General features: G+C 38.9%; 1 protein-coding gene across 2 annotated transcripts in view; it reads right to left on the bottom strand.

The window, feature by feature from the left end:
• The window catches only part of NBN (nibrin), a 101,064-nt gene that overhangs the window by 8,570 nt on the left and 77,856 nt on the right, over positions 1–14,638 (bottom strand). For both annotated transcript variants that reach the window (XM_089679692.1, XM_089679693.1), the window contains exons 12-15: positions 10,941–11,021; positions 8,892–9,059; positions 7,282–7,395; positions 4,748–4,797 (exon numbers count right to left, since the gene is read on the bottom strand). In XM_089679692.1, coding sequence (XP_089535818.1) covers positions 4,748–4,797; positions 7,282–7,395; positions 8,892–9,059; positions 10,941–11,021 — 413 coding nt within the window. The remainder of the gene's footprint in view (positions 1–4,747; positions 4,798–7,281; positions 7,396–8,891; positions 9,060–10,940; positions 11,022–14,638) is intronic.

Below are 14,638 nucleotides of genomic sequence, written 5' to 3'. Positions count from 1 at the left end.
ATATATATATGTAAAATATCTTTGATGTAAAATTTTAATCACTGCTGAAAATGATTTGAATGTGCATTACTAAATGCTTGAGTTACACTAAGGTAATTACATTTTCACGTTTTCCTTGAGCCTGTTTACTGAGCCCTATTTATTTAGGCAGGGGAAATGCTGCAGCCAAATTGCATCATCAGTTAGCTGAGAATATAATTGCAGATGGCTGCTGTTTCCAGGCAACTCCTGATTATCCTTCATAGAAGACAGGAAGGAAAAAGCACACAAGTGACTGAAAATAACTCGAAGGGCAGCTTCCCCTCAGGCTCTGACAAACACCCTAAGAGTACACAGTGCTATAGCTCTGTGCCTAGGTAAACACATAACCCTCTGCTGATTTCTGACTCATATATAGAGACTTAATACACTTCTATATGAAGCACAATCATACAGGTGCACTCTGAAATGCAAGCAGACAGCGAAGCTTTCCCTATCAGGGCTTCTGAATTAATCCAGGAATAGCTGAAAGAAAGTTATCTAGGAACATCTTTTCCTTAGCCTTGTGAAATGCAATAGAACTATTCTCTAGCACACCCACTTCTATAAATACAGCCTAACATGTTAAAGTGTTTGTTCTAAATTATAATCTCATCACAACCACAGCTCATCACAACCACTGGTCAGATTCAAACCTGTCTTTGATGAGTAAATGTGACTCAATATAGAAATGATTATGATCAATATTCAGAGCAGATAAACAAGCAGAGAGGGAAGAATTTGCACAGGGCCCAATCGTTTTGCATACCTATTACACATACTGTGTAAGCAACTCAAATCTTGTCTCTCAAGATTGTATCAGTAAAACAATCCTGTAAAAGGAAGAAGAGTCAGCAGCACACAGGAGGATAGATGAATATAGTGTATATTTATTGATCCATAGGACACACAAAACACCATGACATGAATACAGGACAAGTTAACGCGTTTCACACGATCTCGTGCTTATGATTAAGCTTTACGATTAATCATGAGATCATGTGAAACACGTTTACAAGTCCTGTATTCATGTCCTGGTGTTTTGTGTGTCCTATGGATGAATAAATACACACTATATTCATCTATCCTCCAGTGTGCGGCTGATCCTTCTTCCTATTGCATCGTGTGTGGTGGCGAGCCAGAGCCTGCACCAGTCGTGGATTGATCTGGATTGTTTGCCTGAGCGGTATACCTTTGTTCTTTGAAAACAATCCTGTACCAAGAAATGTGTGGGCGCTCTCTGCTGACCCCTCCATAGAATAATCATTATCTAGTTGTCATGATGATCTAATGGTTTTAATGCTCTTTAAGTCCAAGAAATGGGTGCACGTATGCAGACCAAGAGTTCTGCACAATAGTACAGAATTGTACTCAATTGGAATGAGCAGGGCTGCAGGTCACCACCAGCCGTGGTTCACACTGGATGGGACTTGGCATGTGATTTGAATGCCCTGCAACTTGCAAATTGCATGCCAAGTTGCACCCTACTGTCTAGCAATTGGAGTGGTCATATCGGTGCGGTTCCGACTTGGTCGGAACCGCACTGATTTCAAACGTAGCACATTTACTACTTTTGGTGCGATTTGCATAGACATCTGTATCAGATGTCTTGCAAATTGCACCTGAAATCGGCGGTTCCTCCAACTTTGAAATCGTGCAACTTCACTGTAATTCGGGCTTGATGTGAACGGAGGGTTAATAGAACAAATCAAATGTTATATAAATATATATAAAAGTTTTAAGCTGCTTTGCATTAAGCCTTGTGGTTACTAACTGTAAAATAAAACCTGGGGTAGAAGACTTTAAGCAATCCTGTAAAGGTAAATCAGATGCAGCCTGTAAAATAATGGGATTTATTCTACTCACTGTAAAATCCCTTTCTCGGAGTTCGGTAAGGTGGATGTAAACTCCCACTGGACACTAATAGGTAAGCTTATAATAAACCATTCCTGTATGTACATGCACCAATGACGTCACCAGTGCATGCGCTCTGAAGGAATGGCATACCCAAGCTGTTTCTTCAGAGCTCTGTGCTGTGCTGCAGCCAAGACTCCTGTACATTTACGCAGGAGTGATGTCATCGTGGTTCGACCGATCTAGAGTCCAGAGCTCGCAAACCAGGAAGAAAGACCGGGTGAATATAGAAGCCCTGTCAGCTGTGACAGCGCACCGCTGGAGGGCTTTGATCTAAGGTAAGTCTTTCATAATGTGTTAGTATGCTATGCATACTAGCATGCACATTATGTCATTATTTTGCAGGAGGGTGGTTTACTACAGCTTTAAAGGACACTGCTTGGCAAGATTCTTGAGCATAGAGTTATAGTGCTACCTTCAGGGGTAGAACACAAGGTAGAAAAAAAACAACAAAAGCACCGTCTAGGAGCAGTCCTTACTAGACCCCCCCATCTGCCATAATTATAAAGCAGTACAGAAAATATGAGAGGGGCATTGAAGTGGAACTTTACCCATAACAACTTCTTTAGCAAGGAACATACTTTTCACATTAATCATTATGCTACCAAAATGAGTGTGTGCTAGAAACTTCCTCTATCATTTCATCTGTTTCTACTTGCTGGAGACTGAGCAGCAGTAAATCTTAGGGCTGTCAGCAGATTCTACATCTATATTTAAAATTGACATTTTTCAGCAAAGTGCCTAAAAAAAAGGAGAGCAACTGAGCATGTGCACAGCAGGGTTTGACACTATATTACTAGATTTGGAACAGTATAGACACCTATTTTTAATGTTTTACATAGCTATACCTGCAAAAGGGGCCAGCATAAAGTGAAACAGCAGGAATTAATTATCTGACTAAAATTACACTTTATTTGTGTTCTTCAATGAACTCAGAGAAAGCAAAACTAGAACTGGGGGCCAGCAACTCAGCAAATACTCAAGGGGGAGGAGGCAAGACTAAAAAGAAGGGCAAGAATTTGGTAGTGCTCCTCCCCTATTGCAAAGCTCAGAAAACACTCAAGCCTTGCACAGATAGAGACGTGCAGGTACACATCTTGAATTGTCTAAAGAGGCCTGGAAACAACCCCCTGAAGAAGAGAAGCCACTACATGAGAATTCCAAGGACCTGTGAACCAACAAAGACAACCCCCCACTCTGATGTGAGCACGTGGCATAAATATTCATGCTGTGGGGGACACATTTGCAGGCTTAGAAGTCCTTCCAGAAACGATGGGCCTGCCAGTGGGTACCTTAGAGGGTTTGGATCCCCAATTTGAAGTGCCTCAAGAATGAAAAACTGCTGATGTGCAGAAAACAAGGTTACTTGTTTGCACTGCGATACTTGGCTCTCCCAAGATTGTCAGAGGAAGACGTTTTACATAGTTACATAGTTAGTCTGACTGAAAAAAGACAAATGTCCATTCAGTTCAACCATAAAAAAAAAGTTATAATCCTATACCCACAGTTGATCCAGAGGAAGGCAAAAAAAACCCAGCAAAGCATAATCCAATTTGCTCCTGCAGGGGAAAAGTTCCTTCCTGATCCCCCGAGAGGCAATCGGATATTCCCTGGATCAACTTAACCTATAAATGTTAGTATCCAGTTATATTCTGTGTATCCAAGAAAGACTCCAGGCCTTTTTTAAAGCAATACACTGAGCTGGTCAGAACCAACTCTTGAGGGAGTCTATTTTCACAGCTCTCACTGTGAAGAAACCTTTCCGTGTTTGGAGATTAAATTTCTTGAATAACTCTACACCGAGTTCACTATATGAACCACTGATGTATTTATACATGTTGATCATATCCCCCATTAATCTCCTCAAGAGAGAATAGCCACAGGTTTTCATTGTACACCATTCCAACCGTCTAGCCACCGTGCGTCCTGACAACCAATAACCTCATCAGGTGATAAGCAGGATGTCGATTACCTGCACAGCATCCTAGTTTGCCCCTCCCCTGCCCCTCTCCATCAGTGATGTGGTCACATTAGCTCGGTGATGGAGAAAAACTGAGGGTGAAGAGAAACACTGGAATACTAGTCAGTACCAGTGTGCAAAAGTGTATTTGCTTTGAAAAAATAAATCACCTCTAATGTTGGGTGTCCTACGTGTGTGGATGTTGCTGCATTATATATAACAATTAGAATAGTTTTTACCTTTTAGAATGGGGTGCCCTTTTAAAATTGTGGACAGTTTAGAGCACCCCATTTTGAAATGGGGTGCCGCAAGACTGTCCATAATTTGAAAGGGTGCCTCAGAACTGACCATAATTTTAAAGGGTGCTGTGACTGAAAAAAGGTTGAGAAGCACTCTTGTACAGCATGCAGAACAAGTTCCAATTCTAAGTTTAAAGGGCTGAACTTAGCTTGTAACATTTCAAGCTGCTCGGAACTTATCTAATAGAGAACAGAAGAAATGAGAAATAAAGTAGAAATCAGCCAGGAATGGAAACCTTTTCACAAATTGCTTCCTGTCAACTTTGAATCCTCAGTGACTGGAAAATGTTCCAAGCCTTATTAATAATACTGACTATTTTATTGTCACTTGAGTAATGTAACACGTATGTAATATAGTACTGAAAGTACATTTCCAGGCTCAGGGAACAGCTGCCTAAATGATTTTATAAGTGAGTGAGTCAGTGAAAATATTAGATTGCAGATCAAAAGTGATTCTGCATGCACCATACAAATAAAGCAACCACAAATGTGTTTCTGTAAAATCCATTTGTCATATATATCATATATAATGAGATTTCCTTAAGTGTATACTGACCTGAACAGATCCTCAGCTAGGGATTGTTCTCTAGCTTGTTGAGTCTGCTCCTGTAAAAAGCGCAATAATAAGTTCAAGTTACATAAATGTCATTATGTAGCAAGCCATCTCTGAGTTTCAGCTTGATCATATTAGGTTCATGCAGAGGAGAAAAACGTGGCAATTGCATAATGCGTGCTAGAATAGAAATGCTTAACATAGTAAAAGAACAAAACTAAACACACACAACAGTACTGCTATGCCTTACAGGGAGCTTAAGATGCCGTCATCTTCATCCTTGCTGTACACAAAGTGAAAGACCCAGGACAAACATGCAGCATGAAGTAAACACCTTTAAGCTGAAAGAATGTTCCAGGTCAATGACTAGGTAGGGAGAACAGATAAGGACTATGTACCATTGAATCAACATGAAAGTCTGTCAATGAGCATTATCATTAGGAGAGGCCAGCAATGACCACAATCGTATTCCCTCAGTACAGCTTTCCTATAATGGAATTCTATCATTCTCATCTCCTAGCTTGACAGCTTACTGAAAAATTTACTTGGAAAAAGTATGCAGTTTGGAATTCTGTCTTAATCACCCACAATGTAGTGAAGATGTAAACTATAGCCTACATTGGTATCGTTATCATAGCTATAATGTCAGCTTTATTTTTTCGGCTAGTTAGATATCCTGTGCCAGTAGCAAGGATTAGCACCACATGGTCAAAGCTTGTAGACCCTACATGCACAACCATTGTAGGATGCAGAGCACAAAAAGAATACATATTAAGTACTTGTGTGCTCATCTATTCCACATAACACATTGGGATTGAAGACTAGGAATATACAAGGTGGTTCTTTCAAAAGCTTAGTAAATAAGGTGAAGCTGTGCTCACTTTAGAGTGGAACTCCAGTCACAGGAATATTTACAAATTCATAAAGGGAGAAAATAAGTTAGCTCCAGTGAGTTGTATTACATGCTCAACTCCATCCTGTTTACCATATATTTAATTCATTTTTAGCAGCCTGATACTATGACCAAGGGCTCTATTTTAGGCACGGACCTTGAAAACTTTGGCTACCACACAGTGAAAGGATCCTGTTGTTTGCTCTCCCTTTCTTTCTCCTTGTCTATTCACAAAACCCCTTGTATTCTGTGAACAGAAAACAAGGCACCCTTTGAATGGACAGCAGCTGTGTCTCATACACAGAAGCCATACTGTCATATACCTGTCCCTCCTCTCTCTTCGTCCATTCACATAATGCCTTGTGTTCTGTTCATGTTTAATTTAAGGAAACAGAGTGTAATTTACAGGATCCCTTTACTGTATGAAATACAAAGCTCTCAAAGGCAGCACCAAAAGTCGAGCGTTGGATGCAAGAAAAATAAATAATGTATACAGTAAACAGGATAGAGCTGAGCATGTAGAACATCTGGCAAGAGGTAACTTATTTGTAAAGGTGCCTGTGACTGGAGTTCCACTTTAAGCACAAATGAAACCAAGGTAAACACTTTGCTAAGTGTATAGCCTCAACTCTTTAAGAAAATCAACACACTCCTTCTGTCCCAGCATCAGGGAGAGCTGAGAGGGCTTGAAGAACACTAAGACAAATCCTAAATATCATGTGTATGGGTCCTCAGGAAAGTGGTAATTCTGATTAAAACAGAGTCTAAGGATTACAAGAAATGCAGTTCATTTCTGTACACAATATATTAATTCAAAGAAATCAACTCCTCTTCTGGTTTTTGTAATGTAATAAACAGGCCCCGAGCTGCTAATGTTAGTTTAAGCCTGATGATGTTATTTACAGTATGAACCACAGAAATGAAGAATTATACACTGGGCACTGTATACAGAGACTTTCTGGAAACTGAGAGCCATTAGGGAAAGGTCTGACCTACTATGAAATGAAATGTATACGTCTGTTTTTAACATTCAGCCAAAAAAAAAATAAATAAGATTTGCTTATTTGCTATAATAAAATCAAAAGGTGCTTCAACAAAGTATTAGTTTAAGGGTGTGCACACTTATGCAACCATATTATTTTAGTTTTTAATTTTTCTTCCTTCCACATAAAAGATTTGTTTGTTGTTCAACTGAGTTTATAGGTTTACAGTTTATAGGTTACATTAAAGGTGGAAAAAGTTCTGAAATTATTTATCTTTGTCTCATTTTTTTACATCATAGAAAGCTGACATTTTACCAGGGGTGTGTATCTATTACTGCCATATTCTTGGCTGCTACAGTCATGCACGGTCTCTGTTCAACAATGTTGTGCTTTCTGCGCTGCAATGAGCTTTGTTTCACTGCAGAAGGGGAAGAGAGATGTGTAATAGTATGAACTGTGCGTTGAAAAAGGGATTATTTTTTCATATCAGCCATTCAGATGGTGGGGTGCTAACCAGAGGGAAAGGATTTTTAACTGATCACAACCAAGAAAACTGTGTTGTAATCCAGCCACTGGGGAGGGAAATGAACTAGTCAATAGGTCAAGAAGAACAGCATGTCATTTCAATTCAAAGCTGAAACTGTTAACTTGTCGGTCTTTACCTCCATTTCCTGACGTAACCATTGTTCTAGTTCTGAATTCTTCTTCTTGTCATGAGCAATTAAGTCAGAGCCTCCTATGATATGAGGAAAGCTTCCAGCTCCTGGATAAGTAATCTGTTTAAATTAATAAAAGTAATCTATTAACCTATTTAAGGAAACAAATCCTTTCTGTGAAACTTTCTGGGGTCACAAAGCTCAAACAGTAATACACACATAGTAGAATTCAAAAGCTTAAGACCTGGTTGATGACACTCATTTGTTCCTGAGCAGGTCTGAATCAGGAACAAAAACAGAAGCAAGCTTTGCTTCCATAGCCCAATCGCAGCGTTCATTCCTATACTTAGTACATTACTCATGATGAGGCAATGGGGTCAACATTCTACTAAAAAGCAAATATAACATTTTCCAGAAACTGTTCTTCTAGCTGCCCTGTTTTAAAAGCCAAGGGCTTGTTAACATTTGTGACTGAGGGATGGTGAAACAACACATATAAGATGTCTTTTCTGTCCCCCAACTGCACCCTCTTTAGCTGCAAATGCAACGGCCAGGGGCGTACACATGCTTTACAGCTGCAGCAGGATTATACCCCATGTTGTGTTTAGTGGGAACTACTGCCCACCAAACATGACCAATTCAAGTGAATGGATCTATGCTGCAACTGCCCCTGACCCAGTCCAGTGCAGTATACATGGTTCCAATGTTGCAGTGCAGGGACATGAAACATGCAGAGAGGAAGTGGCATATTGCTTCCTCACCATGTGTATCTGAAAGCAATCTGAATGTGGATTGCTTTTTAAGCAGTGTAACGCATGTGAAAACAAGCCCTAAATCCACCTTTAGACCATGTTACATATTACACCTATATTTAGGGTGTAACACGTAACATGATTACAAGTGGAAATTGAGTTCCTGTTTTCATGAAGTTACTTTCTTGAATTTTTTTTTTTAAACAGTGGTAAATGTACCTTATACAAGTAACTGTTGATATAATTGCACATTTGGCCACTGACTAATTTAAGCTGATGCAAAATACACTTGAAACAAAGACACTACCTTTTATCAAAACGCCACCACAATAAAAAATGAAGAAGGTGAAGGTTCAGTTGAAAAGAGTGGCACATGCCTTATCATGTGAGTACACCCTCATTATTACAAGTATTTATATAAAACTGAAAATGTATGCAGCAGCTCTTTACATATTGTACATTCACATCCATCACTGCCCTCAAAGAGTTATCAATCTCAGGTCCCTAACTCACAAGCATGAACAAAAACTAGCATCAATTTAGACCGCATCCAATTAAAGTACCAGCATATCTTTAGAGTATGGGGGGAAACTAGAGGCAACTTGTGCAAGCACAGAGAACATGCAGACTCCATGCTGACAGTGTCCTGATAATGAATCAAACTGGGGACTCGTGCCTCAGCAGAATTGCTAACCCCAAAGCCACTGTTCTGCCCCAAGTAGTTAATTTAGTAGTGATTTAAAACAAGCCAGCTCCAACAAAAAACGGGGAAGGATCAACTGAAAGAACAGCCATTGCAATACAAAATAAAGCACAATAAAGTTGGGCTGGAATGATGTAAACAGTAGCCCTTAAACAGTTTACCTTTCTGAATTTTTTAAAATTAGGTCCATTTCCTTGCTTGGCATTGGAAGTATACTGTCTGCATCCTGATGGTCGAATGACAACTAGCGTTTGAAACTCTGTCATCAAAAGTCTGCTAGGAAGGTTTTCGTCATTTTCCTCTTTTGGGTGCACCATCATCACCATAGTCTGTATGAAGGGTTTTGAAAGTTTGAATTTATAGTGTATTATTAAAATAGCCACATCAAAATGCAATGCAGAAAAACCCTGTAAAAACACACCTTTCTTTTATTGTATCTCTAAGTGACAACCACACATTTGGAGATTTTAATCTTAGCTCCTGTGTGTACCAACTACACTTCAGCACATCTCAGATGAAGTCTGATAGTCTGATTAATAAAACTGAAGTCTGGTTCTATTGGTTAATACACTGCCGTCAATTAACTTTCTAACAGCTTATTAAAGGAAAATAAATTGGCCAGCACCACTGACCTGCCAAAAAGTCTATCAGCCTGCAGGCCATGCAATTGTGATATGAACTGGAGGCTGTAAACATCTCTGTATATGTTTTTCTCATAATTGAGAAACTTAGGACATTGCAAATGCCATGACAATCATTTTAATGCACAATACATCCATCTCTATGAGGAACAGAATTTATCCAACACAGTGAGCTGCAAGACAATTTTTTGAACATAGTGATACATTTCCAAACCCAGCTGCACACCATAGGTATGAATTGTAGAAGTGTAACTATTGTTTACTGTTAGTGCCCTTCATGGGTCACAGTATGACTGTGAAAATACAATGAAGCCGACCACAGATGGACTGAATCTCGGTTGGTTCAGCAGGGACTAGCTGAGATTCGATCCATCTATAGGCAGGCTGATTATACTCAAGTCTATCCATCAATTGACTTGGGTACAACCAGCATGTTGGATTTTTAGTATGGGATTACTGCCTGTGGCTAGTCGCTAGCAGTAATCATTGTGCTCTCCCAGCAGGGAGGGATTCCCCCATCAATACATTAATTGTTGATAGCGGAATCCCTCTTCCGTGCTTGCAGGAAAGAAAATCTTATAATCTATGGCTTGCAAAGATACAGCTTCATTCACTGTTGTAATGGAAGGCATTTTGAATGAAGCAGATACCAAGATAACCCCATTATAAGAACAAAATATGTGTATGGGCAGGTATAGATGGATGCTTAAAGTGGTTGTAAAGTCAAATTTTTTATTTACTAAAATGGTACTGCACAGAGCTGCCCCTTACTTCCTCTTCTGTGTCTGCCTCCACAGCAAGCTGCTTGCTATAGGGGCAGACATGCAGGCTTGATCCCAAGTCGGGCAGTGTGAGTCCACAGACACACACAGTCCGGCATGGTCCCGCCCTCCACTCACTGGATTTGATTGATAGCAAAGCCTGTGAGACCCAGGAAGAGAGGGAGTGAAGACCTGCAGCGGAGTACAGTACTGGATTGATACAAGTGTCTGGTAAGTGTTAGGGAGGGGGAGACACACAGTGCAAGGTTTTTTTTTTAATCTTAATTCAGAGAATGCTTTAAAGTAACAACACCTTTAGGACTTTAAAAACACTTTAAAGTATATATAAACCCTTACCATGAATTTCTCTTATTTGCTTTATTTTGGTCGGTTAAATTTATCATTAAAGGCATTTTGTGTTATTTGTTGGATAAGTGCAAAAAATACCTGTTGATCATATCAGAAATTCAGTGCTGTTCTATGTACACCTCCTATGTTATCTCAAGGAGCCATCCTAGTCCTTTTCATGGACTACAGAACAATTAGTCTCTGTGTTGCGGAGATGAGGAAGGGGGAGTTTCAGCCCACAAAACTGAAGTATAATCTGAACCCACAATAGGAAATTAGGATACAATCAACAGGTCTTTTTCTGTACCTGCAGGGTCTTTAAAGGGGATAAAACAATGTTCCATAAATCTTATAAAAAACATAGGGCAGACGCTTTTGGTTATGGAGAGTGCAGACCAATGAAGGCTGGTCTCAGATGACTTCTTAAACAGCCATCAACACCTACCATAATGAAAATTACCTTTTTGTCCTCGCATTGGGACTCTGGCTCCTGTTTCACCGATAGTTTAGCTTTTACTTTCTGTTCACTTTGCTGGGGTTCCTAAAAATAAATAAATAAATGTAATGAGCATGGAAAATACAAAAATAAACCATTTTAAATAAATTATGGCATCATTACCAGGATTTCATCCCCTGTGCATGGTGGCTAATCTGTGTGTGGAATTTTCAATTAGTGGAAAACAAAGTATGCCATATTACTTACAAATAATTAATCCTCTGAAGCATTGCTACAATTGCTGGAATGTAAAGCTGGCAGCATGTTCTCCTCTCTCTATTCATGCAGAGATTGTGAAAATGAACAGGGTTGTGAAATCAGTCTTTAATAGTCTGGTCAAAGCCAAATATGTGACACAAACAGACTTATTAAGCTGACCTTATGATCAGATTAGATGGCAGGGGGAATAAAAACTACTGAGATTATACTGGATCAAACTACAGGAGAGAACAGTTCAAAAAAAACTGGATCCAGACTCCCAGGTTAGTCAGCCCTAAACATTCCAAATAGATGCAGATCTTCTATACACGGAATGGTCCTTCACAGGCAACATTCTATACCATTTATGAACTCTAAGAAGCAACATTACACGATATGTATAGTCAATCAGCAAAATAATAATGCATGTAATTTGGAATATACCACAAATACAGTCATGGCCAAAAATATTGGCACCCCTGCATTTCTGCCAGATAATGTACTACTTCACCCAGAAAATTGTTGCAATTACAAATCTTTAGGCATTCTCATTTATCTCTGTTTGTATTGGTATGACACAAAAAAGTGGAGAAACAAAAAGCCAAATCTGATACATTCCACACAAAGCCCCAAAAATGGACTGGACAAAATTATTGGCACCCTCAATTTGATATTTGGTAGCACATGCCGTAGAAAAAAATAACTGAAATCCATTGCTTCCTGTAACCATCAATGAGTTTCTTACACCTCTCTACTGGAATTTTGGACCACTCTTCTTTAGCCAACTGCTCCAGGTCTCTCAGATTGGATGGGCTCCTTTTCCCAACTGCTGTTTTGAGATATCTCCACAGGTGCTCTATGGGATTGAGTTTTTATATATATATATATATATATATATATATATATATATATAATTTTTTATAAACTTCCTATTTAGATTTCAGAACATTAGGCACACATTCATAGACAGAGCAGTAGCACATGGCAGAAATAAATATATACAGTATCTATTTTTTAATGCTCATAATACAGTATATAATTGTATTCTTCTTGTGGCCCTGGTTAACAGAGGGCATGTGGCTCCCATAGCACGTTGGCTGTTTAGCTATTGCTAAAGAACAATTAAACCATTTTGGACTTTTGCTTAACCTTTTGTTTGGTGCTTCTGTTGTATTCACAGACAAGGTAGGTTTATAGCCTCTAGTCAAATCTTCATGTGAAATCTGCAGACACTATTGTCAATCTCCTGGGTCCCCCACAACTCTAACTGGTTCTTCCCGCTGACCTCTTCTCATTACAGTAAGCAGTAGTGACATGGAGGTTCTTTTTGAATACATCATGTTTTATTGGAAACTGACCCTTCCAGGAGTGTCAGATTCCTGTCTATGCTGGTGTCAGCTACTCATACCCCAGCCTCTATGTATGTATTACTCTATTTACTCCCTCTACTAAAGATATTACATATAGTATTCACAAATACATTGTCTATTGACTAATGACGTAGTGAACTGGGGATCGTTTATTCTTCTATGCATTTCTTGGATGAACTCAGGAGATTGAGTTAGGCTGGTTCTAGAATAGACACAAAAACAATTATTAGAAATGTATTGTGCACATAAATCAAACTTATCAATCTATGTTTAAATATGTTAGTTAAATTGTGCCTATTCTAGTTAAATACTCCAGACAGCATAACCCCAGGAAGCCACAGCAGGCCACGGACTTGCACTAATCTATAATATGTGAGGATTTACAGAGAAAAAAACTAAAATGTGAAATTTCAATGCTAGAGCAATACTAAAGTAAAACTTGAATTACCTTACAAAAAGAGAGGGAAATGTACCTTATATTCAATTATCTCCCCAACTCTTCCCATGTCTAATCTAGAACCAGCCTAAATCACTCTCCTGCAGAAGTGGAGTTCATCCGAGAAAAAAAGGATCCCCAGTCCACTACTTCAATAGTCATAAGACAATGTATACAAGGTGTGTCCAGGACATAATGAGAATGAAGTTCCTATGCTTAAGAAGGGCTCTGTAAAGGGAGAAGCTGGCCAAGGTCACTAGGGGTGGGGGCTAGGTATACCTTAAAACACTGATCAGTTGCATTCCAGCCCTATCAGAATTGAGACATTTGTGACACCCTGTTTAAGTGCTTCATATTAAGAAAAATGCAAGCGTGTTTGGAACAGCGTTACATGATAAAGTTTTGTGTGAAATTAGGTAAAAGTGCATCAGAAACTTTGGAAATAGTGTGGAAAGCTAATGGCGAAGCTGCACTATCTTAAGTGTGACTTTTTAAATGTTAATAATAAAACTGGATTTAATACTAATATAAGCTGTCACATTTTGGTACCCAAAATCGATCTGTTTCTTCCAGCCTACAGTCCCCTTTATAATATATATTTGGTAGTACAGCATAGAAGAACTGATTTTGATGTAAAAGACAAAAAGATTTCTCTCTTCCAACACTTTCACTCATAAAGTTCTCTATCTACAATCTTTTTCTCGGGGGCCTTTCTTATTTCTCCTAGTAAAAAAATACTTTTCAATACTAATAAGAAAAGACTTTGGTATATAAACATTTGTAATGAGTAGTGAGAAGCATTACTTTACTAGATGTGTTTACCGTACATCGAGATCCTCTCTAATTTTAAGCAACCACCCTTCTTAGTAGCAGTCTGATGTCATTCTGAATAAAGTCAGACCCGTAGTTTTCCCATATCACTGTGCTATGGCTCTCCTCCCTCTTCTAATCCCTGTGCTGGATAAATGGGTCACAATGGCCTGAAACTCTGCCACAGACACTGATTGATGTTTTTAATATTAAATGTTCCAGGACAATAAAACCATTTAAGACTAATCTGGGTTTTTGCCAATTAAACTTTAATACACTACTTAAAGTCACACTATAGTGACTAAAATATATTGAACCATCCATTTAATTTGTCATATACAGTTGTGCTCAAAAGTTTGCATACCCTGGCAGAAATTGTGAAATTTTGGCATTGATATTGAAAATATGACTGATCATGCCACAAAATGCTCTTTTATTAAAGGATGATGATCATATGAAGCCATTTATCAAATAGTTGTTTGGCTCCTTTTTAAATCATAATAACAGAAATCACCAGAATGGCCATGATCAAAAGTTTACATACCCTGGAATGTTTGACCTTGGTACAGACACACAAGGTGACACACGGGTTAAAATGCCAATTAGAGGTTAATGTCCCACATCTGTGGCTTTTTAAATTGCAATTAGTGTCTGTTTAACCGACAGGAAAGTCAGAGAAATATATCAGACAGCAAGTAAACATGTTGTCCCTGAAGCTGTTGAAAGCAGAAAAAACAGGCATCACAGTTTGTTGTGTATGGGGCTGTATAGCCCCAGAGCGGTCAGGGTGCCCATGCTGACCCGTGTCCACAGCCACAAACGCCTACAATGGGCACATGAGCATCAGA

Source organism: Staurois parvus, unplaced genomic scaffold, assembly GCF_062004578.1.
Source record: "Staurois parvus isolate SC_StPar_1 unplaced genomic scaffold, SC_StPar_1.0 ptg000230l, whole genome shotgun sequence".
Classification (NCBI taxonomy): domain Eukaryota; kingdom Metazoa; phylum Chordata; class Amphibia; order Anura; family Ranidae; genus Staurois; species Staurois parvus.
Note: the sequence above shows the minus strand (reverse complement) of the source record. Positions and strands in the feature narration are given on the sequence as shown.